The sequence below is a fragment of the Calypte anna genome, chromosome 8, assembly GCF_003957555.1.
Source record: "Calypte anna isolate BGI_N300 chromosome 8, bCalAnn1_v1.p, whole genome shotgun sequence".
Lineage (NCBI taxonomy): Eukaryota > Metazoa > Chordata > Aves > Apodiformes > Trochilidae > Calypte > Calypte anna.
Window position 1 is genome coordinate 13,741,684 of NC_044254.1, and position 24,971 is coordinate 13,766,654.

General features: G+C 37.7%; 1 protein-coding gene across 5 annotated transcripts in view; it reads left to right on the forward strand.

The window, feature by feature from the left end:
- BCAR3 (BCAR3 adaptor protein, NSP family member) overlaps positions 1–24,971 on the forward strand; it is a 72,047-nt gene that overhangs the window by 36,478 nt on the left and 10,598 nt on the right. For all 5 annotated transcript variants that reach the window (XM_030455536.1, XM_030455539.1, XM_030455540.1 and 2 more), the window contains exon 4: positions 23,841–23,969. In XM_030455536.1, the coding sequence (XP_030311396.1) occupies positions 23,841–23,969 (129 nt within the window). The remainder of the gene's footprint in view (positions 1–23,840; positions 23,970–24,971) is intronic.

The window sequence follows — 24,971 nt, forward strand, 5'->3', positions numbered from 1 at the left end:
GGATGCCAAAGGCAACAAAGTGGTGGGCATGTTACTTGCTCTATTTAATTTACTGTGTACCCTGCACTATGCTGTGCAGAGTATGTTGTTACAGTTTTAATATTATGGCCAAGTAGAAGGCCGAGGTTTCATGTGCCAGTTCATCAATATGTGTGTCTTGTTGCAGCAAGTTCTATGTTATAAATGTGATTTTTGATCTTTTTAACTTTTCTATTAGAAGCTTGTCTTGGACTCTTGTCAATAGCAGTGGTGCTAAGCTTAGTTCTTAAAACTTTGATGTTGGGCAGGAAAGCCTGGTAAAGAGACTTACAAGGCAGAATACAAGGGTTGCCATCCCCTTCTTTTCTTTTTAATTTTTTTTCCTGTCTGTATCCCTAACTTTAGCAACCTGTGAGTTTGGTCCTCAGTTCAATGGTACTATATCAGGAACTTTAGAAAAAATCTTGAAATAGCAACTGGAAATGCAGAAATTTCTTTCTGCATAGAATTTCTTTCTATTTCTAAATACAGCTCCTCCAAACATTTTTTGGCCATAAAAGATCAGTTTACTAACAGAACTGATTCCAGAAATGTATTCATACACACAAAAAGCTGTATCAAATATGCCAAATAAAGGAGTACTTTCATCAATAATTTGTTATCCATTTATTGTGACTGTAAAAGATGTGCCTGAATTTGTAATGACAGGATCTTGGATCCTTTTCTGTTGGCTTAAGTTTCAGCAAGTATATATTCATTGTTTTCTAACTCATGTGATGGAAATTATTGTATTAATATTTATAAATTTTCCATCTCCTTGAATAAAGTATGATGGCAGTGTTATGTCAGGTACACACTGCAGAATACTAACCTACTCAATTTACATAGCTATTAGATTTCTGTAGCATCTCACTCTTCTTGTATGAACACTTCCATTTGTACAAGTCTACTTGACATCCAATGTCTGCATATTTGAGCAAGAAAGGTTAGTTCTGATCTGGTGCCAGTTGGGTAGGTTTTGACAGATGTTGAAATGGTGAAAAAAAATGCCTCTAAATGAAGAAGGGAGAGCAAGAGAAGAGGGAGAAAACAGCAAGAGCACTTTTGGGAATCCTATTTTGCTCACTGGTGATACCAAAATTCTGAGAGACAGATTCATATTACTGATGCACAGGAGAATATGTTAGTATTGTCTGTAGGCTGAGAAGTGTTGACTGACTGACTGAAAACATGTATTAGATTGAGTGTTAAGCATGTGTGATGTATCAAGCATATATCAAAGATAACACTAGAACAAGCTAGTTGTACACAAAGTCTTGATACTGATTCTTGTTTCCCTCATCTCACTGTTCAGACAGTAAGAGAGAAGGGAGACTTTGGATTGATTTGCCTTGTAAAAAATTGCAGTATCTCGAGGGTAGTACATGACACAAATTTAAGTTGTATTAGTCTGTCTGCTGGTGATTCTGAGTTACAGACCCAAGTGAAGTGTGCTATGTCAGGGTGCTGAGGGCACAATTGGCCTTGGAGTGTCCTGACCAGCTTCACTTACAACCTCCTCCACACCCATCCAGTGATCAAGGGCTCCATTTTAGCTCAGTCTGCGGCCTCCAGGCCCTGCCTGAGCTGTGTGTTATTTCTGCCAGCCCTGCCCCTGAGTTGCAGTGTGGGAAGCCCAGGATAGACCTTGAACCTGTTCTGTTACCCTGTCTCACTGGAGGCTCACTGGACTGTGGTAGGACCTGTTGGTATCATCACCCTGCTTAGCTTGCTTGCACCCTGGTGCTCTGGGACTGCATCTTGTTGGTGAGTGCCTTGCCCACCCTGTGCTCCTGGATCACCTTCCCTTGGGAAGGATCCCCACTCTTGGTGCTACCTGACTGACATCCAGCCTGTAGCCAGCTGGTTTGAAAGATCCAGTATGATCACATACGTGCCATCCTCGGAAATCATCCACTTTCTCAGGCTGCACAGGCCTACCCAGTGTCCTTCAAAGCCAAGGCAAGCAGCTAGTTTAAAACTTGCTAAATTAAAAAACTGTTTTAAAAAGGGAAGCAGGTGCAGAGCTGATCCTGTAGCTTGACAGTTACAAGTTAGCACTGTTTCTGGAGTGATGCCAATGTGCTTCTGGTGAGTCCCAAGAGAATGGTAGTATTTTCTCAGAATATTCTTCTGCTGGGAAGTGATCAGCATCTCTTAAGAGCTAGACACTATTGTAAATAGAATGTGGATAATTCACTCAGATATGAGAAAAAGTAGTACTTCTTAATTTATTGTGTTCTCTGTTTCATAATGAGAAGAGTATCATAGTGTTTCTTGGGGCAGTAATGACTACAAGCAAGTGTTGTTGTATAAGGCAGAGAGACTGATGGTAAACTTAAAAGCAGACTGCATCAATTTGCTTTTTATATAAATCTTTCCTTGCTAGAATTTGGTGACTAAAATTAATACAAATAATTTCTTGTATTTAGAAATATTCGGGGCAGAAGAAAGGCAAAATAAGTTGCTTTTTCTTCTGTTTTGCTCTGTTCAAGATACAAGACAGAAAGCATGGATTGTAAAATTAATCCTCTGAAGGCATTTTTTAGAGTGCTCTGTATAGATACACTGTTGTTTATAATACTTGAATTTAAATTACAGCTCAGAAGTGGCAGTTTCCCGCATCTTGAATATTGATGTATTAGTTCGTGAAATATATAAAGAAAGCTAATTATGCAAAAGCAAGTTCTAAGGAAAAAAAAAGAAGTGCTGGGTTGCTAGAGTTTGAGTACTGAAGTGTCCATATGGCTTCAACCCTTCTTTTGTTGTTGAAACCATGGTCACAGTTAAATGGCTCTTTCAAAAAACCCTTTTATGGTAGAAAACAGGCCAGACTGCTATGGGTCAGGCTTCTCAGCAAGGCATGAATGAGATTTATGGACACAATAGCACGTTGTACATTCTGTGAGATTTTTACAAGTTTTATGAGCCAAATAATAGACCCATTGGTAGTCTCAGCAGGTTCTTCCCACACCCTGAGTCTGCACATTCACAAAACAGACTCCTGCAGGGGAGAAAAGATCAAGTGCTGGCAGCTTTTAGTGTGTCAGATAACTTCTTGTGAGATATTTTGCTCAAATTCATGTGAACTAAAGATATCTTTCTGTCTCATTCCTATTCATTATAAATAGTTTAGGATCTTTTAATAGCAGTCTGTGCTGTAATCATTCAGGCTGTATCAAGAAGGAAAGAGAGAGAGAAAAATCCATTTCTGTCCTCCTTTCATAGAAACCTTTCAAACTTTTCCTTTGGAAATAGTGGTAATAATCACAGAAATACTTATTGGCAGTAAGTTGATGAGTATTATTAAGGCCTGAGGTTTTGGAGTTGTATTTTAGTCCATTAGTGGAAAAATTACAAAATTTATGACTGCTTGTCTGCTCAGCATGGTCATGAGAGAAGTTTATATTTAGATTCAGGCCTGGAACAAACTCATTGGTGTAAGGAAGTTATAGCAGCAGAAAAACATTATTTCCTTATGATGTTCCACTGAAGGATTCTTGTCTCAGCCCCATGGTGTTCATTTTTATACTATTTTTACTCCTTGATTTTGTTAGAATAAAACCTGTCATTTAAATTATTGTCACTTATGGCAGCTTTTGTGAGTGCAACTGAAAATAAAATTTTGTTGGCATTCCAACGTGTTGGTTGTTATCTGTAGCATTGCAAGACAGGATAATATTCTGAGGGTCAATTCAACTTTAGGGAAATTTCATCAGGTGATGAGGTTTACTGATGCACAGTTAGTACAGTTAATGCATAAATTCATAATACTGTGGATGCCAGTCCAATATGTGTGTGGGAATTTGTCTCCAATCATTCTAATGGCTGTGCCAAGAAGATAATGTAAGAATACTTTCAGAAGTGAGTAATGTTTGTTTGTGTGTAAGTATGTTTGGGAAAGTTTAGAAAAAAATCTGTCAGCATGACAAGTAGTCACTGTTTGGGTAAGAATTCTTCATTGCAAGGAGCCTTTTTTAGATACAGAAATCTATTACAGACATACCCACCCTACTGGAAAAGTTGCTAAGTGCAGTGTGTACCTGTTCAGGAGCTGCTGCAAATCACTCTCCTGTGGAGACTTGTCTGTTGAGATTCAAGTTGTGACTTGTGAGCAGAAAGTTTGTCAGATTTCTGCAGTGTCTGACAGCATTATTTGTAAAATATCTGAGACTGGAGGAATGCCAAATGATCAGGACATTCTTTTTGAATCTGTATCTTGTATTTATTTTTTTTTTCATTTTGCAGCTACAACAGGGCTGACAGCATCACATAAGGTGGAAAGTATTTTCCTGAGGAGAAAGGGAGTGTATGCCCATAAAACTAACTTCGACTTTACACATCTTTTTTTGTCATTGTGGATATGTCATCCAATTCAAAGGCCATTATTGGTGTTACTGCTGTTTCAGTTAGAGGCATTTACATTTTTTTCATGTTTCTCTGCTTAGTAGGAACTGAAGCTTCACAAACATCTCTCTGTAGAAATTGTCTCTTGTATACAAGGTGTGTTATTCAGAAAGATAAGATCCAGTTAGAGCTAATCTACTGGTAAATACATGTTTATCTGTCTCACAATGAAAACTCAAGTTTTGCTGCTTGGATGATGGTTGCTAGCTATGCACTGCCCTCTGCTGGACAGAACATAAAAACCCCAAACAAACCCAAAACCTTTAATTGTAATTTTTCATAATAATTTTATTTTAACTTTCATAGTATTAAGAATGCTGTAGCCTGACTGCAGGAAGTTGGTTGCTTTTTTTTTTTTTCCTCTAGAGGCTCAGAGTAGGGAGGAAAGATTCTTCTCCCTCCCCACTCCTAACTTAGAGATATAGGTGGTTCTAGAGGATGCTTGAGAAAATTTTTTTGCGAGGGTGTCACTGAGATTGTTAGAATAGATGTTTTGATTTGTTCAAAACCTCCAGCAAAAGAGATTAATTAGCCTACCAAGATAATCTGTTACACCTCCCAAACTAGATTAGACTAAAGGTCTATTCATTGTTCCTGTGGGAAAGTTTTTCTTAAAATGTGATGTAAATCAAATTTTTTGCACATATAAGAGATTGTGGTTTTTTCTCCTCATCTTATTTCTGGTTGTTACCCTGATATAATTTTCTAGTGCGTTGATTTTTGGCTGTTGCACTAAGTTAGACAAATAATATTCTCTTGTGCTTTTAATTCTGTTCTCGTAGTAGTCAAGTTTCAGATTGTATAATTTTTTCCTTGGCCTTGTACCAGGCTTGGTTCTTACAGTATGTGCTCTTTCTCTGCTTGGAAGGGGCAGCTATTTCTTTAGATGTGTATGATAGTTATTCCTAGAAGCTTTCAGCAGCTCAGGAAAGTTTAAAAAAAGACAATAAAAGTTACAAACGTAGATGAAACTCAGCAGCTCTCCAGTAACTAATTCCCCTAAAGCTGAAATGAGAATCTTGCCCCATTTGTTTGGGACTAATGAAAACTTTTAATTGATAGAATGCCATTATCCATAATAAGTAATGGAATCTGACACCCAAGTTTCAGGATTTTCTTACACTGAATTTTGTTTGGGTAGTCTCTGAAAAATGGTTGAGTCATCAATTCTGTAATCTTTTGGGTGCACAGTGATGAATAAATCTAAGCTTGTGTTTGCAGTAAATGCAGGAAGTAGGATTCTACAGCTGTGCAAGACAATGCACTTTTCAGCTTGCTGTCCTAATTCATCTTTTCCTGGTAGAGAGATTCCTAAATTAGACTGTTACTGTTTAGGGTTTTTGTTCTTTCCCAAGCCCCCATTTCTTGAATGACCTGATTAGCTCAAAGATCTGCAGGTTTTTTGTGGGTTATTGAGGCTTGGTTTGTTTATTTTTAGCACAATATCATGGGGGCTTTTTTTGGTTTTTTTTTCCATGAATGATAATCCTCATATGAATTCAGTCAAGTGGATAGTGCCTTTCTAAATGTTCTGGCCTGACAGTGAAGCCTTTTAGCAGTGGCTCATGTATTCCCTTCTGATGCTGAAAGGGAATTTAGGGTATTTTGCTTATGAAGCATCTCCTGTAATGCTGAGTATGCTTTGGTAAATCTAAAATGTTGATAATTCTTAGAGAAGCATGTATGCTGTCTATTTGCATGCTAAGGGCTAACCTTACATCTGGCTGATTATGATTTTGACCCTGTTAATGTCTGTATTCTACTAGTTGTATTATTCCTCATTAACTCTTAGAATTAAGCGTGGTCTGGAGTCATCGAAAGCCACCACATGTGCTGAGATTGCATTGAGCTTTGAGGTGAAAACTGTCCATAAAATGACTTTGCACTAATTTCCCTGACACCCATTATAATACTGATGACAGTAGAAGTGTAGTTGATTTTTTCACTATCTCTGTTAGGTAATTAGTAACTATGATCAAGCCTTACTTACAGATGAGAAATACACTATTGAAAGGTCTGAATCTGAAACACCGGATAGAAGTTTTGAGTTACAAAGAAATACTGAGTGTCACGCAGAATTTTACCACTTTTCATGTGAGGTGTTTGAACAGTTAATTACAGGAGAGATCTTAACTGTTGCTGAGCTGTGTCTCTTGCGTGAGATATTCTTCTCATTTTGGGCCTTCAGGAATGCCTTAAAGATGACAGTTACTGATGTCACTGGATCCTTTTCATAATTTTGAAGTTGGGCTAATAGCAAAAGCTGACTGGGGCATGAAAATATTTATATTTAATTCCTTCATAGCAATGCATTCCTGAAGTTGATTTTTACATTTGTAGAAGCACTTGAACCACAAGGGGGAGTGAGTACACAGCTTGTGGAAAGCAGATTGATAATAGAGTAGTTTGGATACTCTTAATGACATAGCCCGTAGAGGTAAAGTTCCTGATCATTTGGAGCTGTGTTTATAGAGTAAAACTGACACTTTGTGTGTGTCTGTACATCTTGCCTGTTTTTGGAGATACACTGTTTAGATACAGTATGGCCTGTGGAGAGAGCAGCAGCAGGAGCATTAGTACCTTTCAGTTGGGATGCCATCTAGTAATGCAGACTGTCAAAGGAACAGGTTTATTTGAGATTTTGTGTATTAAATAGGATAAGGAACAAAGAACCTACACAAATAAGGGAGCATGGGCTACCATGAATTGGCTACAAAGAAATGGGCTACCATTATGTGGGCTACCTAGAATATCCAGAGGTTTCTTGTCTCCATGCCTTCACATTCTTCTGTTAGGAAAATGTTGAAAGGGAGATATATGAGCTGAAGGGAGCTTGCTGCTTTGGCTTCACTGAAGTGTGCAAAAATGTGGGAGGGAGACAGACCACTTCATCATATTCATGCATGCTGGTAAAGACTTCTGGAAAAATTTCAGTTCTGACAGAGCCCAAGTGACTTGCAAGTTTTATTTTCAAGTGCTACACATCAAAAATCTCTCTCTTTGTAAAGGGGAAGTATTCTAGGGTATCCTGAAGTTTGAGATAAATAGATAGATTTGAAATGCCTCCTGCTACTTGAAATACCCTTGTGAAGTAACAGAATTGTTTAGTATTTGAATTATATTTGAAAATGATGTAAACCTCAGACAGACAAACACTTCAGTGAGACTGGGAAGGCTTTCAAAAACAGAAATATAAAGTTAGAAATTGTGTTAATGGCTTCTTTTTGTATGTAAGAGACCTGTTGTATGGTGTCCAGCAACAGTGAAATTGACAAATGGAAAGGAAATGCAGGCCTTCTCATATTTTCTCTATTCTTTTTTTTTTTTTTTTTTTTTCCAATGTAAGGAATAATTTGAAGGAGAGGCCAGTGAGGCATTGCAGAATTGCTTCATGTTTGTACATGAGTTAGACAGCACATAGAGCTCAAGAATATATATACTTGGTTTTGGTAGAATCAATAAAGCCTGATGATGACTTCTAAGTAGGAACATGGCTGGTAGGAAAACCAGGTCTATTGCCAGATGACTTTGAAGTTTGTATGTTAGTTTTCAAAGATCAGATTTTTTCAAAAAAATTTGATTGTCTGAAAGTACAAATCAGGACCTAGAAGAAAGCTCATAAACAGGTTTAGTACCTATTTCTTGCAGCTGCCAATCTGGTTTTTTTATGTGACAGATTTTTAAAGATTTATTCAAGTGATATTGAAAACTAAGTAGGTGCAAACTCTCTCTTCTCATAATTCTGGTACAACAACTGCACTGCATTTCTGCCTTTGCCTCATGGAGCTGCATTAGAGAGGAGGAAGAATTTATGCTGACCTCTCCCTTACCACACCCCAGCAATGCAAACAGGCATACTTACAGTTACTTATCTGTTGATTTATGGTCAGAAGCCGCACCAACAACAGCCTGCAGGAAGTGGGGTTATAGAAGAGAATATGAAAAAGTCAGTCCTAACAAGAATTGACACAGGAATGGTAGGACATGGGGTGGATGGGTAGGTAGGACTTCATGTGTTGGTAGGCAGTTGAATTAGGAACAGATAAAAGTGAGCAACATTCTGACACTATTATAATCCCCTTTCTTCCACTTATTCAACACTTTCTAAAGTGTTCAGCTTTAAACAGTTGGAGACTACCTGTATTTGGAGGCATCCCCCACAGAACTTCATTACAGTTGATGGGCCATGTCTGAAGGACTGAGTACTAAGATTAAGTGGTAGTGGGCATTGTGAAGATGCTATTTGTATCAACAAACTGTTATCAGTAGTTGTCCCCTTTTCCACAACTGTTTCTTACATTAAACAAATAACTAGGTCTAGAGAAAAGTCTCATGTATTAAATGAAGGATTTTTAAACAGAAATAATGAAATGCTTTGATTTTATTTGGTTTTTTGTTTTAAATTTTAGTCATATTGTTCTTCATTGCAACCTTACAGGTGTCATTTTATAGCCACAGACACTACCATAGTTAGTTTGTGCATGTGCACTGTGTAATCAAGACATATCAGTATGGCATCATTAATCCAACACCAATGAGCAGCATGCTCTGGATTGGCTGTGCATGTTATCAAATCAGATTTATGTTGTTGACCCTTGTTCAGTACACTGTGCTTTCTTTCATTTACAGCTGACTTTCTGCATGGATTGTTTACTTTCATTTAGTGGAGAGAATTCTAAAACATTTAATGTACTTCACTGAATATTGTTAGGCTGATTTAAATGCTTAAAAATTTGTTGCTGTAGTATTAAGTGACAGTGTCAAGTCAGCAATTCCCTCATCTAGTTTAACCTGAAATTATATCTCCGTAATATGAAATCACAAATCATAATTCCCTGTGTGAATTCTAAGCAGTTCCATGAACATGAGTGGTATTTGATTCAAAATTGCTTCTTACAGATATGCAGGCTGTTTTGGTAACTTCACAGTGCTTGTGAGTTTGAGTGCTTATGTTTTTATGGAGTTCAGTTCTTTTATTCGTTTCACTTTCAACCTTGAAGACAAAGAATGTTATTTTTTTTCTGTTAGGGAAAAAGAAACCACCACTCCCCCTCCCCCCTCCTTAAAGAAATAATTCTTCCATTCAGTCTTGTTTAACTTGTACTATTAAAGCAGCCTAAGAGGGTTCCCTGAGAGCAGGTTCACATTTTCCAGTGTGAAGGCTTCAAACTCCTGCTTATGCAATATGCTGAGAGTGAAGGTGGACACAGTTTAGGTGTGTCAGGAGCATGGTTCCAGTATGCAGTGCTGGCTACCTGTAATTTAAAACTGACAGTGAAAACACCCTAAATAACTCTACAGACTTGGTAATAACAGATAGGGTTGGCAGAAACCTTTTAATTTATCTTCCAGAACTAGAAACTCAACATAGAATATACAGTCAACTCATGTGTTAAATTCATGTTGCCTTGAATTCTGTGAACTTAGAAATTCTTTCTTAATAAACTTAGGTATCAATATCACTCTAGCCAGCTATCATTAGAAACAGTTTAAGGGATTATCAGACGTTTTAATATTCTTGGCAAGAAACACTGAAAATTAAATGAAGCTGTTGGTTCATTTGTTGGTGCTGGAGAGCATTAGAGATACATCAATAGATTGGTTTAGCAGCAAGATTGTGTTTGATATTTCTAAGGTGCAAGAAACAGATGGTTAATTTTTCATGTACAGCGTCTAAGAACCCAAATTACCAGCAAGAAATTGCAGGACAGGAGAGTGAAAATGTGGTTAAACCATCCTTTGTTTCTCTGAGTCAATATTTACAAGCTACTTACGAAGTGTAACTTGGAGCAACATGCAGGCTGCTCTCAGTTGTGCTGTCTGAAAACAGGTCATGAGAGCCAGCAGAGCAGGAGCCATCATACTGTCACCCAGAGAATTCTCATGTACTCTTTGAGATACCTTCTAGTAGTTTGAATTTTCATACTGCTGTATCAATGTCAAACAATGGTTCTGGTTCTGACTCCTAAGAACGTGTCATGCATTAATTGAAGTGCACGTGCAGAAGTCATGTTAACCTTTATTAGAAACAAATAACCCATTAGTTTTATTTAAAAACATTAGATTCACTATTTAAATAAAGCACTCTTTCCTGCCAGTTATATTGTTGATAAAAAGTGTTAGCATCTGCTGTATGAAATTGTACAGTATTACTTTTTTAAGGTTCATTATTTCTCCATTCTCACAACATAATTTTTGATTCTTTACTTATTCCATTACAGACAGAAAATAAGCAACTGGCAATTTCCATTTGTAATTCATGCCTTGCTGTTCATGTTGAGCTGTGCATATAACGTTAAAACTTTTTTCACTGCTGCTTAGTAACAAGTCTTTCAAATAAAAAATACCCTCATGAATACATATTAGGCCAGATTTACTTTCCAGATTGATCTGTGCTATTCCCATTGGAGGGAGAATCCCCTTGTGCCTACAGTCCAGGGAATTTGTTGGAAGATACACCTGTTATGTCCCATTGCTTTCAGTAGGGAAAAGACTAGATGGAGAATCTAGGTTGGGAAGATGATTCACATGCAAGAATTTAATTCCTTACCTCCCTTGTGTTTTTAACTCTTGTTTCAGGGGAAGGAACCATATCATTCAAACTGGACTTGTACAGCCATACCAGTAAGCATCTCTGGGTAACTGAGTCATACAAGAAGTTGCAAACTTGATAGGTATTTCTGTAAGATATATGTGTAAAGTTGTGGAGGCCTGGGGAAAAATGCATGTGTTAGCTAGTGGAGCATAGTAATCCTTGGAACCTGACAAGTTTTATATATAAATGATTTGTTGCTGTAGTACTAAGTAACAGTGTCAAGTCAGCAATTCCCTTATCCAGTTTAATCTGAAATTATTTCTCTGTAATATGAAATCACAAATCATAATTCTCTGTGTGAATTCTACTTGTTTATTTTTAATTAGGAATTCTAGAACTTGACAAAGTAGTGACAAGTGTATAAAAGACAATAAATCCTCTATTTTTTGTCTCAAGCACCATATTGTGTTTGGAGTCCTGCAAGGTATCTTTTCATCTTCTCTTCCCTGGCTACCCACTAAAGCAATCATGGATTTCCTCAAAGTGAGAAAAAACCCTAAAGGAAGTTAAAATACTCTGCAGTTCAGAGTATAGAGAAAAGGGGAAGGGTACATTCACATTTTTTAGTGTTTTATCTACTTATTCATTTTCTGGGTTTGTCATTCTTTACTGGTAAGTAGTTTACTGGTCTATGCACTATGCAGTTGAAGAAGAGAAAAGAATCGCAGGCATTTCCTCTCTCCTAAATGCATAGCAGGACTCCATCTTCGAAGTAATGATTTTCAACCACTCTTCTGAGCTAATATTTCATGCTTTTTGTTGCCAGGGTAATCACAGTCCATTTCATGTCTGAGTAGTTTTATGAACATTTTGGCTTTGCTGCTTAACTTGGTGCTAGATACCTGCAAACCCTAGATGGTCAACTAGGTAACAGAACTTCATACATCACAGTTCCTTTTTCTTGTTAAAGACTGAGGTTCCATTTTGGTTTTGGATAAGATCTCCATCCCTCTTGTCCTGAAAGACAGTGCATATTTTAAGTCTTGTCTTTGTTCAGTGCTGCTGTTCTTGGTTTATGTGCCAAGTCCCATTTCTTGATGCAGGCACTGAGAGCACTTCACATTGTTCAGTCACTGGGAAGGCAGTACTCCATTGGCAGGTAAGATGTATTGCCTTGAAGTAATATCTGAGGACATCAATAAGCATCAATAAGCATTATGCCCTTCTAATTATGGAGCTGATTTGTTGTTGATGAAAAAGAGAAGTAGCTCTTCCTTCTAACCACTCCTTGGGACTAATTTATTCCTAATCTGAGGTATGAAATATCTGTGACTACTGTAGTTTTTGGAACCACCCAAGTTTCAAATGACAGTTCTGTTCAAAGTTTCTCTTTTTTAAGTGTTTCAGAGCCTTTATTATACCCCTCAATCCAGTGCAGTTTGTTTCCCCAAGTCTGTCACTTGGGCTGCTATGATCTTGCCAGTACCACCTGTTAAAATTAGCCAAATTGCCATTTTTGCCTTTGTTCTTGGGAGGGCACTGAGGGGTGCAGACTAAATTCTTTGCTGATGAGTGGTTTACTGCTCAGTAAGCTGTGGACTGTGTTGTCCAAGAGAACAGAAGCACAGGAATAAATAAAACTACTGGTTTATTACTGTACTTATTCTGTTGTAGTGTTTATTTTTACTTTGCCTAGTTAGAGGTGTTCCTGAGTTCAGTCCTTTCTCTTTCCAGCAGTTTGCACAGTCCCGTGGGACTACCATCAAGCTATGTGCACTTTAGAAGTATCTCGGTTGCACCACTAATACTTACCATGCTGACAGGGTTGGTTTCTTGCTATATTTTCCAAGGACTGGTTGTCAGAAGCTTCCTAATTAAAAATAAACAGATTTATAATTTTCCTTGGTTACATAAGGATGTAATTCTCATTTGAGTATGAAGAGTAACAGTTGGCAAACAGTAATCAACTGCCTTTCCTCCTAATTTTGTTTTTTTTTAATGTGTATATTGTTCATGATGCAGATAAGAGACATTATGTGATTGAGCTGGAGCAACTGATTAAGCCTTTATCAGTACAGGGAGACAGTCAGGTATTGTATCTCATCAAGTTCGCCTTGAGCTGGTGGCTTTAATACATCTCTGAACCAGGGCATACCAAGACAGAGAAGATAGGATTTCACTGGTGAGTGAAGCAGATCACATGAGAATTCTGGCACTTCTATGTGGCAGGCTAGAAGCAAGCATGCCAGCAGCCTCTGAATTGATAGGATCAGCTTCAGTTGTGGAAAGTGTTTCTGACTCATACATGAGTAGGGAGGTGTAGCAGCTCTGGCAGTGGTGGTACTAAAAAGCTTGCTGAACCTCTGAAAACTGCTTATAGTGACTGCACATCTTCAGTCTTGAGGACTCCCAAGCAGCAGAACTGAAAATGCCGAAGGATTATAATGTTTTTCAAATGCTTATAGCAGCACTTTGCTGTTTTTATCATCGTAAGTCTATTATCAGAGTCAAGGTAGGTGCCCTACTTCAATGAGGGTAAATATGTAGTGTGCTAGTCAGTAGTTCCTGTAGTTTTTGTTCAGAAGTGTTTATTTCTGGAGGACGGCTGGGTACAGTGTGCTTCTGTTTTCAAGAACATCTTTAGATTTCACTGTTGTTATCTTAAAGAGAAGCTTAAACTTGGGGTTTTATTAGTGTAAAGCTGTCTGCTAAGCACTAAGTTAAAAATCAGCTGATTTGAGACTTGCTAAAGAGAAAAATAGCAAAGTTTCAAGGTTTCAGAATTCAACTATCAGACCACTGGGTTCCTTAAATTTTTCACCAACTTACTGAAAACACAGGTAATTGTTTTCTTAAACACTTCAGAGAATTTTGAACTTGTCCTTCTATTTTAGAAGATTTTATCTACTAAATGCACAAAATCATATACTCAGAGAATGGTTTGATTTGGAAGGAAAGTTTAAAGATAATCTAATCCAACCCTCCTGCCATGGGTGAGGGCATCTTTCAGTTTATGCAGAAATGCACTGTATGCAAAGAAAAAGCCTGTATAAATATTTTGAGCCACTCTCACACTGAGTTGTCTAAGTGACTTGGGAACCGAATTGTGATCAGGTGGTGTGTCTACTTTTGAGGATCAGTGAGCTTATATCTAAATCTTTTTATTTAAGATTTATGTTTGAATTGTTCTTTGAACAACAAAGTGATAGCACTGTAACTTATTGTGTGATGTGTATTAGATTTTAAATTTAAAATGAGGATGGATGCAAAGGTTGCTATCTTCTCTCCAACTTCGATGGAGGCACTTAAAAATTAGGAACAGCTGCCCTTCTCTCTCCTCCAGTGATGTAGGCTTTTAAGTGCCCATTTCTGAAAGTGGGGTGTGGGGCTCAGTCTTTTGGGCACACTGAAAAAGTGAGTCAGATAGTCTTCTCTGTCTCACTGGGACAAATGTCAGAAGTTATCAAGGGAACAGAGACCAGAAGATGCTCTTCTGTTACTGTAATTGATTTTCATTTTCATTCCAATTTTAAGCATAAGGCTTAACTGTTCAAATGTTCAGTTTTAAACTTTAAAAATTACACTGGGTTTTATTGTTGGCTGTCATAACTGTTATAAAACTGTAGTTCTTGACAATGCATGCCCTTTGTTTAACTTGGCCTGAATTTCCAATACCTAAAATAACGGTGGTGTTGTCATAGCAACTTTCCGTTTGGTCTAATCTGTATTGTCTCTAGAGAAACTGAAACATTAATAGTGTTTGCTGTATGCAGGGTACAAAATAAAACCTTTTATGTAGGAACAAATTACAGCTGGGATCTTTCAAAAATAAGGTTCTATTTAGAGAGATTTGCAGCATTTAAAATAGATTTGAATGCATGTGTTCCAGCTTGCAGATTTAGCATTAGTTGAATCTGATGAGCTGCTATTTTAAGAAGTTCTGATGGAAGGGAACTGGAGTGCAGTTGCTGAAGAGAAAGTGGCTGTAGGTGGTGCTCAGATTAAGTAAGGTCTGCACCTTGGGACCAAATTATGTACGTTCTGAGAAATGCTCTAGTGCCTGTGAACAACTGAGCCTAAGTTGTCTTCTTACGTAATTTGAGAAAACATACCACTTCAAGCTTTATCAGTTTGTGTAATCAGATGAGATTAATTCTGAGTTTTAATAGCAATTGTAATGAAATACCAAACTGATCCATAAATAAGCATACTTATGTCCACAGCTACCTCTGAGATAAAGATTTTTTGCTTCACCCAGATCAATTCATTGTAATTATGTTGTCTGATCTAATTGAAAACAGTTTGTGAACAAGCTCAGAGATGCTTCATTGAGTCCCATCAAAACACAGGAAACTTACTTAATTTTAGCAGATGTTTGGTTTGGTTTTCCATACATTAATAGAAAATATGATCAGTGCAGATAGATCTGTACTTGGATCAACTCATTCTTCAGCTATGATGTCAGCATCTTTTAAAATCCCATTTAGTTTTAATAGCTATTTATAGTTAAGGTCAGCTTTCTACATTTGAGGAAAATACAGAGAAACTGTAAGGGAAGTTTGTGGTTAAAAAAAACAACAAACAACAAACTAAAAAATAAATTAAAACAACAAAGTGAAGCTAGAATTCTAAATTGTGACTTATGCCACTTCCAAGCCAAAATATTGTTCTTTGATTAAGAACTAGGACTAAGTCAGTCACAAATGGTGACTTCAAAAATGAAGAGGTCTAAATTATTAATTTAGCTTTGCCACAAGACAGGTGTTTTTAGTTCTAGGTGATATTCTTGTTATGAGTGGAGGGAAAGACCTTGAAGTTCAAATATTTTTATTCTCTGCTGTGATTCACCCTCAGCTGAAGCTGTGCAAAAGGGGAAAGCCTCTCAAATCAATCAGTAAGTGCCAAGTTTTAAAACTTCCAGTCTGTTGATCTAGCTCATTACTGGGTCATGTACTAATGCTACGAATGCAGCATGTGTAAGAAGCCTTTTATAAGCAGCTACTTACTACAACTGCTGTCTCTTATCTTGGATTGATTGCAAGCACTTTTTATAGATATTAGATCTTAATTAATATTTATGCAGTATGTGATGATCTAAATCTGTTTCACTGGCATCCTTGGGCTTCGTGTATTCAGTGTCAGCATGTATGTTGATGTAGCTGGATATGACAACATGAGTGCACAAGTCATCACCACCCAGCCCTATGGGTCTGCCATTTTAATGTTAGATTTGTTCTTGTTGAAGAAGACCAGATGGGAAAAGACTGACTTACCAAAATGAGGTGAATTTTGACTTCCTATTGTCTCACTGCTGTTTGAATGTTGACGAGTTTTATATTACATAACTTTTTTCAATTTCCCATGGTAATTTTATACAGTTTATCAAACTTTTTCGTCAGTAAGACCTGTATCATAAATATATAGCACAGGGACCACTGGCGCTCTGTGGGTGTCCTGTTCCGTGGGAATGGGAGTGTTCTCCAGGAGACATTTATGCATTTAACTTTTTTGTTATATCTTTAATTTAGGTATTTCTCAGATTAAAATGAACAAAAAAAACCCTACCCGATTTCTAAAATCCTTTGGATTTGGTAATCCAAATTCACAGGTACAATGAATGAGAAGGTTAGGATCTGACTGTACTCTGGACTTGGGATTTCTCAAGATCCATATTCCATAAATTAGACTGTCCTCCTAACTCTGAATGTGGTCACCTACAAAATTAAGGAATTGTTATCAGTGTAGTGTTGTAGTGGAAGGTGGATAAAGAGTCCACTAGAATTAAGTCTTTTTGTCACCTTTAGTTAGCTTTAGTTAATCTTTAGTTAGACTGGACTTGGTACTAAAAGCCTTTTTTATTTTCTTCCTCCCATATTTCACTAATTAATAATTAAAAATGGCCACTTCTCTGTGAATGTCAGGCAGGTTACATTGTTCATGGTGGCAAACAGAGAACATGTACATGATGGTGTTTATTTGATTTTTAGAGAGCTGTCACAGTCAGGATGGAAGTTTTTACAGTGATTTGTTGTCTTTTCATCAGTAGCCTCTAAGTAGCCTTCTAAGTTGTCACCTGTTAACTTAAACAAGCACACCTAAATCTTGTGGCTTCAAAACTGCCATTCTCCTGTATTAATTAATCTCTCCGAGTAGTTTGAGATTTGTATCTTGGGAATGACAAAAGTTTATATATAGAAAACCGCTATAAAATAAAAATAAAAACCTGTGGTGGAAGAGACTTTTATCACTTCCTATGGTCCCGTGTGAACCTTGTGCTCTCTGGAAGATTACAGAAAACTGCTGCAGTTGCAAAGCTACTGTTGTAGTCAAAAATTTTCAAGTTAATCAGAAAATGGTTCCTTGAATTTAGAAACTCCCTTTTCCCCATTAATTCTTTCTTGGAAAAGCTCTTAAAAAATAACTGTCTATGCATTCTCACCTTGTAAGTTCTTGGCCGGTGATACTACGTTTTAGTACAGGAGAAAATAAGGACCAACAAGAATGCTTTCAAAGGTGGAGAGTTTGGTTCCTCAGGGGTATATTTTTAAATGCTTATTTCAAATCTGCTGGTTTTGGTGGCCAATTAGTAAAGTTGTAAGAGAAATTAAATACATTGTACTCACTATAAATGAAATTAAACCACATTATAAATAGATGTAACTCTGTATTTTAAAATGCTTGTACTTACAGTGCCAGACAGGCTGTCTGATCAAGACCACAGGAGCACAGGGTTAGAGGCTTAGGGATCTCTGCAGCCAGTGAAGTGTATCTTCATCCAGAATTGAAACTTTGACAATAAAATGTTTATTTTCTGCATGAACAATCTGATTGTTCTCTAGTGGCTTGGAAACAGAAGAATGTAATTAATTTTTCACTTTTTTATATGCTTTAGTGTCTGTATGTCCCCTCCCTTCTTTTTGGTTATACTTCGTCTTCCCTCTTGGTATTTCCTGTCCTTGCCCCAGCATTCCCTTCACATTTTCTGTTTATTGGTCTTTCTCTTAAATTATCCACTTGGCTGTAAGCTATCTCATAAAAATTAAGTTTTTGCTGAATCATGAAATATCTCCCATCTCTCCTCATCTATTTGTAGATTCTGTAAGACCTTGTGATTTGACAAGGTCAAAACGTTGTAGTTTAGAGTTCATGGTGCATGTAAGCAAATATAGCAGGTCTCCACTGCTGGAGAAAAGATGGATTTGGAAGAAAGCTGGAATAGATCTGGTCTAGAAAGATACTGTGCATTTATTAAAAGTTTAGGAAAGGTACTAGATTAACTTATTTCCTCAGATCACAATTCAGTTTTCACGGAGTTGTTCTCATTTATCACCAATATTTATCTCTTTTTCTTGAAACCTCCCAGGCAACAGGAAATCAGGTAGTTCCAAGGCTGCCTTTTGGGCTAATTTAAGTATCAGTTGGCAGAGTTGTGTAAAGCACCAGGAAATAAATTGAAATTGGATAGAAATGTGGTCTTCAGTCATGTACCTGAAACAGGCCTTGGCTGTGCTTTAAGTGAATAGTACTTTGCCAGCAGGATACAAAGGCAGATGATATGAAATTTCTCATTATCAGAACATGAAGGAGATGATCTAGCATGACAGATTTTGGGCCATTTCCAAACTGTGTCTAAAAACTAAAATTTTTTTTCTCTCATAATTCAAGCTACTTTAAAAAGTCAAATATACACAAAAAAACCCCACAAAACCCTCTTTATCACTTGAGAGAGAAATTAATAGCACATTAGAACACATAAGATGCAATTTTGGGTATATATGTAGAAACCTGTGTGATTCTCCTTTCAGCTCTTTTGGTATTCCATTGGTACATGTACGTCACTGTAGTTCAATCATAGAATGTTTTGGGTTGAAAGGGACCATCTCGAGTCCTATCCCCCTGCCATGGGCACTAGATCAGGTTGCTCAAAGCCCTGTTCATCCTGGCCTTAAACAATTCCAGGAAGGGGGGGCATTTGCAGCTTCTCTGGCCAACCTGTTCCAGTGTCTCATCACCCTCACAGTAAAGAAGTTCTTTCTAACTAACATCTAAATCTTCCCTAATTCAGTTTGAAGCCGTTACCCTCCTGATCCTGTCACTACGTGCCCTTGTAAAAAGACCCTCCCCAACTTTCTTGTCGGCTCCCTTCAGGTACTGGAAGACCCCACTGTAAGGTCTCCCTGGAGCCTTCTCTCCTCCAGGTTGAACAATCCAAGCTGTCATAGCCTTTCTTGGTAGGAAAGGTGCTTCAGCCCTCTGATCCTCTTTGTGGCTCTCCTCTGGTCTTGCTCCTACAAGTTCATGCCCCTCTTGTGCCGAGGGCTCCAGAAATGGACTCCAGGTAGGGTCTCAGGAGAGTGGAAAAGAATGGGAGAATCAGCTCCCTTGGCCTGTTGGCTGCTCTTCTTTTGGTGCAGCCCAGGATACAGATGGCATAGAGATGAAATGACTACCAGTAGGCAACAGAAATAAATGTGGGACTTCCATTTTGTTGACCACCAAACTCATACAGCAGATTATTCAGCAGAATTAAAAATTATTATAATCTAATGTAATAAATTCATCTAGAATGGTTGACATATAAGAGCTTGATAGAGTGAATTTCCTTTGGAGAGTGCCAAACCCTGAAATGAAAGTGCCCTCTTGCATGCACAAGCAACAGATTAGTGTGAGAAATTCCTATTAAAATGTGTTCACAAGTTTCATATGTACAGAATATTGTATTAGGTCAAGTTCTCTTTATAATTACTCAAAGATAATATTTTGATGGTTTACTTCTGTAAATTTTGGTATTTTCCAGTTTTTGGTATGCTAGATTAATCTTTGCCTGAAAAAATGTAAAATAATATGTAACATCAAAGGTAACTTGTTACATCTGAAAGTACAGTCTGCTTGTAGTTTAATGGCCCTGGAGTAAAAATCCTTTGTGAATATAATAAAATTGCATAGCATTTATTAAAAATGCTGAAGTAACTGTACTGACAAGAATTTTCCCCACCCACCCTTCTAAACTCTTGGGTCTCTATGTTTGTCATTGGGTATGTAGGTAGGACTGAGGGCCTTTGCTGGTGGTTGTTAATACTGTATTACTAAGCAGTTTTGTATTTTTCTTTTAAAGACCTGTTCACAAAAACTCAGCATGGCAGGAATATCTTAAAGCAGCACCAGGGCTGGAAACAATGTGACTTAAAATTTGAACAAACATTTTCTGGAAAGAACATACCTAGGGTGAGTTCTTCCTAGGTCAGGAAAAGCGTCTGTATTTGAACAGAGTTCTGCTACCTTGAGCTGCTTTTATATTCCAGGGATCTCTGTCAGGGTTGGTACTATGAAGTTGTAAAGAATTTAAACTGGAAGCTTCCCTGTGTCACTTCAGCCATGTTTTGTTGCAGAATATACTGAAATGTGTTCAATTTTTGTCCCAGATAAATTTTTAAGATTTCTTTTTACTACCCACATAACAAACTGTAAATGTAAATTCAGATTTTTTTCTGTCATTGGGTAGGAACCAAGCAGATGTCTTTGACAAAGGCATAAATTGAGGATGTACTACTACATGAAGACTTGTCACTATGATGTTAGTGCAAATTTACAGTGTACCATTATTGTCCAACAGCTTTTGCTTGCTCTTGGGTGAAAAGGCTGAAGCATCTGTGTCATGTTGTGTGGAACAGATCACCTTGTCTTTTAAAAGAAAGTCCTTTGTCATAGGTAATTTTGTTGTCCTAAGCTTACGCACTTCCTTATTTACAGACTAACAAGCATGTGTAAGCTTTTCCTGGAGTGATTTCTGAGCCCTTACTTGCATGATGGGAATCTCAGGGTATGCAGAGACCAGAAGCCTTGGATAATGTTTAGAATAGAAAGGTATGGTCTAGAACAATTATAGGTGGTTCATCAATCACACTTCTCCTTTAATGGATGTAGGTTGTGTAAGAAATCAGTCTCAGCCAGAAAAAAACTGTCCAGGAAGACAAGCTATTACTGAACTTGCTTACCTAGGCAGTTTACCCCCTGTATATTTTGAGATTTGTGCTAGCCACAGAGTTCTTTCACTGGAGTTCAGAGTTGCATAGAGGTTATTTAAGCATGTTTGCTTCAGCTCAGGAGATGCCCAACCTCTGGCAATCAGAGTATGCTTAGTATGGTAGACCACAGTGGAGAGAATTTTTAACAAACCAGTAATCATGAATGTTAACAATCTAGTTGGTTTGGATTCCTTAAATATTTTTCTTGTTATGTTGCTAGATGTAATTTAAGTGCAATGTCTGTCTCATTACATTCATTCAAGTAATGAAAAATCCACTTTACCACCAGAAGAAATTCAAGGTTTCTTTGCTGTATTTGTAATTCATTTGTATCTGTAACTTGATCAGCCTATTTTAAAAAATAATTGTACAGTACAGTGGAAATGAGTCTGTTCACAAAAATCTGTAGCTCTTTTTGTTGGCTAAGAACCTCGCTTTCCTAGGCAAAATCAGTTATTGCATTTGTATGCTATGGTCTCTTCTGTTTATAGTAGCTTTGCCTACCACTGAGATACAGCAGGATGCTATTGGAATGATGGTAACAATTCACACAGAAGTTCTGGGTTTTTTAAAATCTCTATTTAGCCAAAAGCATCTTTCAGAAGCTGAAATACAGTTCCTTTCAGGTTGCCAAAATGCACAGCTATGAAGATTTGAGTATCATTACAGCTGAATGCTGTTGTTTAGAATAGATGGGATACTTGGAAAGTTTTCCAGCTCCTTCAGTCTGAGGAAAGCTACTTTAGAAAAATCCACTCTCAGTTTGTGAGCTCTTCACTCAACCTTCAGCTTAAGTAAATGATGTAATACTTGCTATAATTCTGTAAAAAGGGACAGTGAAATGGTTAACTTTTAATTCTAGAATCAATGCCAGTTAACTCTAAATTGGTACTCAGCCATTTGAGTTTGGAAATAAAGGTGGCAGACAGGTGCCCCTGGTCCGTTATCTGTGTTAGTCTGACAGGTCACGTAAGTTTTGAGTGGAGGAGGGATTTTTGGCCCTCTTTGGCTGTGTTTTGATACTCTGGGGCTTGAGCCCCCACCATGCCTCTGCTGTGACTTTTTCTACACCCAGTAACTTGATCTCTTCACATTATACAGTGTTTTATGAAAGAGTCCTTGCAGTGAAGGTCATCTCCTGTGGCATGGTGTATTCAGCAGTACAAGCTTCTCATAAAGTTGTGAGGAGTTGGTGAAAGACTGTGACAGTAAAAAATCACAATGGAATTACTCCTTATTGAAAATGGTTGTGGATGTTGTATTTATTAATACCACCCTGTTTTGGTTCACAGAAGCAGAACTGAAGTGAAAGTTATTATTTACCAGCTTGTTTTTATTTGTTGCATTCCTGTATAAGCTACTGTGCTCATTTGTGTTTGTCTAAGTGAAACCTTAGTTTTCTCTCAGAAAAGCAGAAAGAAGAGCCAGATTTATCTCAGAATTGATCTGGACTCCCTGCATGTTTAAATAGTCTTAGCAGAAGCATGCTTCTTCTGGTATTATTCACCAAAAATCTGCTGTCTAGTAATCTGTTGTAATTCACACTGAAATTGCAGGGAGGGTTGCTGAAAGAAGTGCTAAATATATGCCACCTGCTCCCACCACCAGGTGCTGCAAGCATCCAACATGAAGCAGAAAATGCTACACAGAGCAGTGTTCTCGGAAGGAATAGGATTGATGGGAGAACATTCAGATTTCTTTTTTAAATAATGCATGTGTTGCATATTTATATTTGTGTCAGTGAAGAGAACCTGTGAGCTTTGGCTCATATCCAGAGCTAAGGAAAATCCATAATGCACTAGGGTGGAAAATGTCGTATTTTAGCCTGCTCTCCAGCTGGAGGCCCCCCTCTCTCTCTTTTTTTAAAATGTACTTTCTTTTAAAAGAGGGTATGCTCTGATTCTTTGCTCAATGTAGAACGTGTTCCCTGAACCTATTTCAGTCAGGTTTCTCTAGGTTGTTGAACCTCCTCAGCAACCATAAAGATAGGCTGGAATCCCCAGCTCTTGGAGAATGCGGAGAGGTCAGAAGAACTTCCCTCCCCTGAGTGCTTATGAAAAAGAGTATGAGCAGTCCCTAAAGAAGATGCTGCACCTTACCTTGTGAGCAGCACTGCATCCACATGAAAGGCTGGCTGGGAGCCAGAGTGGTCAGCATGGAAGAAGAGATGAAGATTGAAATTTTCCAGAAAATCTTACAGTAGTTGTATAGTGGTGATGGAGATACCTCCAAGCAGATCTAGTGATTTTTTTCTGCTGAGGGGCAAAAAGAGCTTTCTTTCCCTTAAGAAGGGAATATCATGGACATGAAGATTTAATGACCATTAAAGTAAGCCAATTAAAGCTGTTGAAAATCTACGTTTGCAAAGGTTTGGGTTTTTTTAGTGAAACTATGTATGTCCAGGTTAGCCTCTCTTAATGCATTTAGAGTGTTCTTAATTGGATGGGTTCAAAGGGGATGGGGAGGGATAAAGAATCTGAATTTAAAATGGATTTTCAAACAGGAGGAAAAATATTGGAGAAGGACATTTGAGTACAGGTCCTTTTATATATATATATATAATTAGTTAGAATTCTTGTTGGGAAGAGGAAGTAAGAGAAGTGGCTTTGTGGGTGTGTCAATATTAGCTTGGTGTACAGACAGAACACTCTGCTCTGTCCTGTGCAGTGCACAACAATCATGTTATCTCACTGAATGCAGGGCAGTACAATGCAGAGAGCCAAGCCAAGCCAGCCTGCTGAAAGCTGTACCTGCATTCCAGTGGCTCCTGCAGATCATGTGATGGAAGTTATAACCCAGGTAAAATGTTAATCACTAAACTTGGCACAGTCAAAGCTTTTAATCTTTTATTGCAGTTTTCTCGGGAGAGGCAAGTTATGGACAACAGCCCAGAAAAGCTGAAGAAGGAGCTGGAAGAAGAACTGCAGCTAAGTAGTGAAGACTTACGTAGCCATGCGTGGTACCACGGACGTATTCCTCGGCAGGTACGTGGTCTTTGCATTGCCAAATGTGCTTTGAGCTTTTATAGAAAGCAGAATTGTTTATATATAATGCTCATTTGAGTGAAAGCTTTGGTATTTATCACAGCTTGGCATAAAATGAGGCTGAGGAAGCATTCAGACACTGAGGAAGCACACCACACACTGGTGGAAAATACAGATACTTCAGGATTTGTGTTGCACCAAATAAAGGCAGAGATGGAATTTAAGCTTTTTATATGTCTACTGTCCCCACATAGTTTTCAAACATACTGGTATTAATGTGGTTTAGTATTCTTAACCAAAGTTAAAATGTTGGTGTTTATTTTCTTTCTTGCATTTGGAGTTTTGGGGAGGCAAAATAAAATAAACTTTAAAAAACAAATATAAAACAACAACAACAAAAACAAAACAAAACCCAAACCAGCAAAAACCACAAAAAAAAACACAACAAAAAAACAAACCAAAAACCAACCAACCAACCAAACAAACAAAAAAACAAACAAAAAACCAGCCAAAAACAAAAACCAAAACCAACAACACAACAAAAGCGGCAATTGTCGTTAAAACCACGTTAAAGCTGTCTTTGGACCGCAGCTTTTGTTCCAGAGCACCTGGAGCTCCCCCTGCGGGCTCCCCCTGCGCGTACCCGGAGTTCGGCGGAGCTGTGGCTGCCTCTGCCTCTGAGCCAGGCGGGCAGGCACAGCAGCCGCTTACGTACACTTAAGGTTCATAGTTTAGCAGCTTGGTTTATCACATGAAAGCACTAACGCAGAAAAAAGGGATTTTTTTCTGATTCTTCCTATGCAGTATTGACAAAGAATAAAAGATGGAAGCTTCTGTCACTTCTGTAGTAATTTTTAATACAATGTAATATTATGTAATAATTAAAGGATAACCTCTGGAGTCCTGTAGTAATGGCTGCTTTAGTGTGACTGTCTATTTGGATATCTCATACTTTAAAATCCTGAGTCATTGCTTTTCCTTCACCTCTTGTTTTCTGTTAGC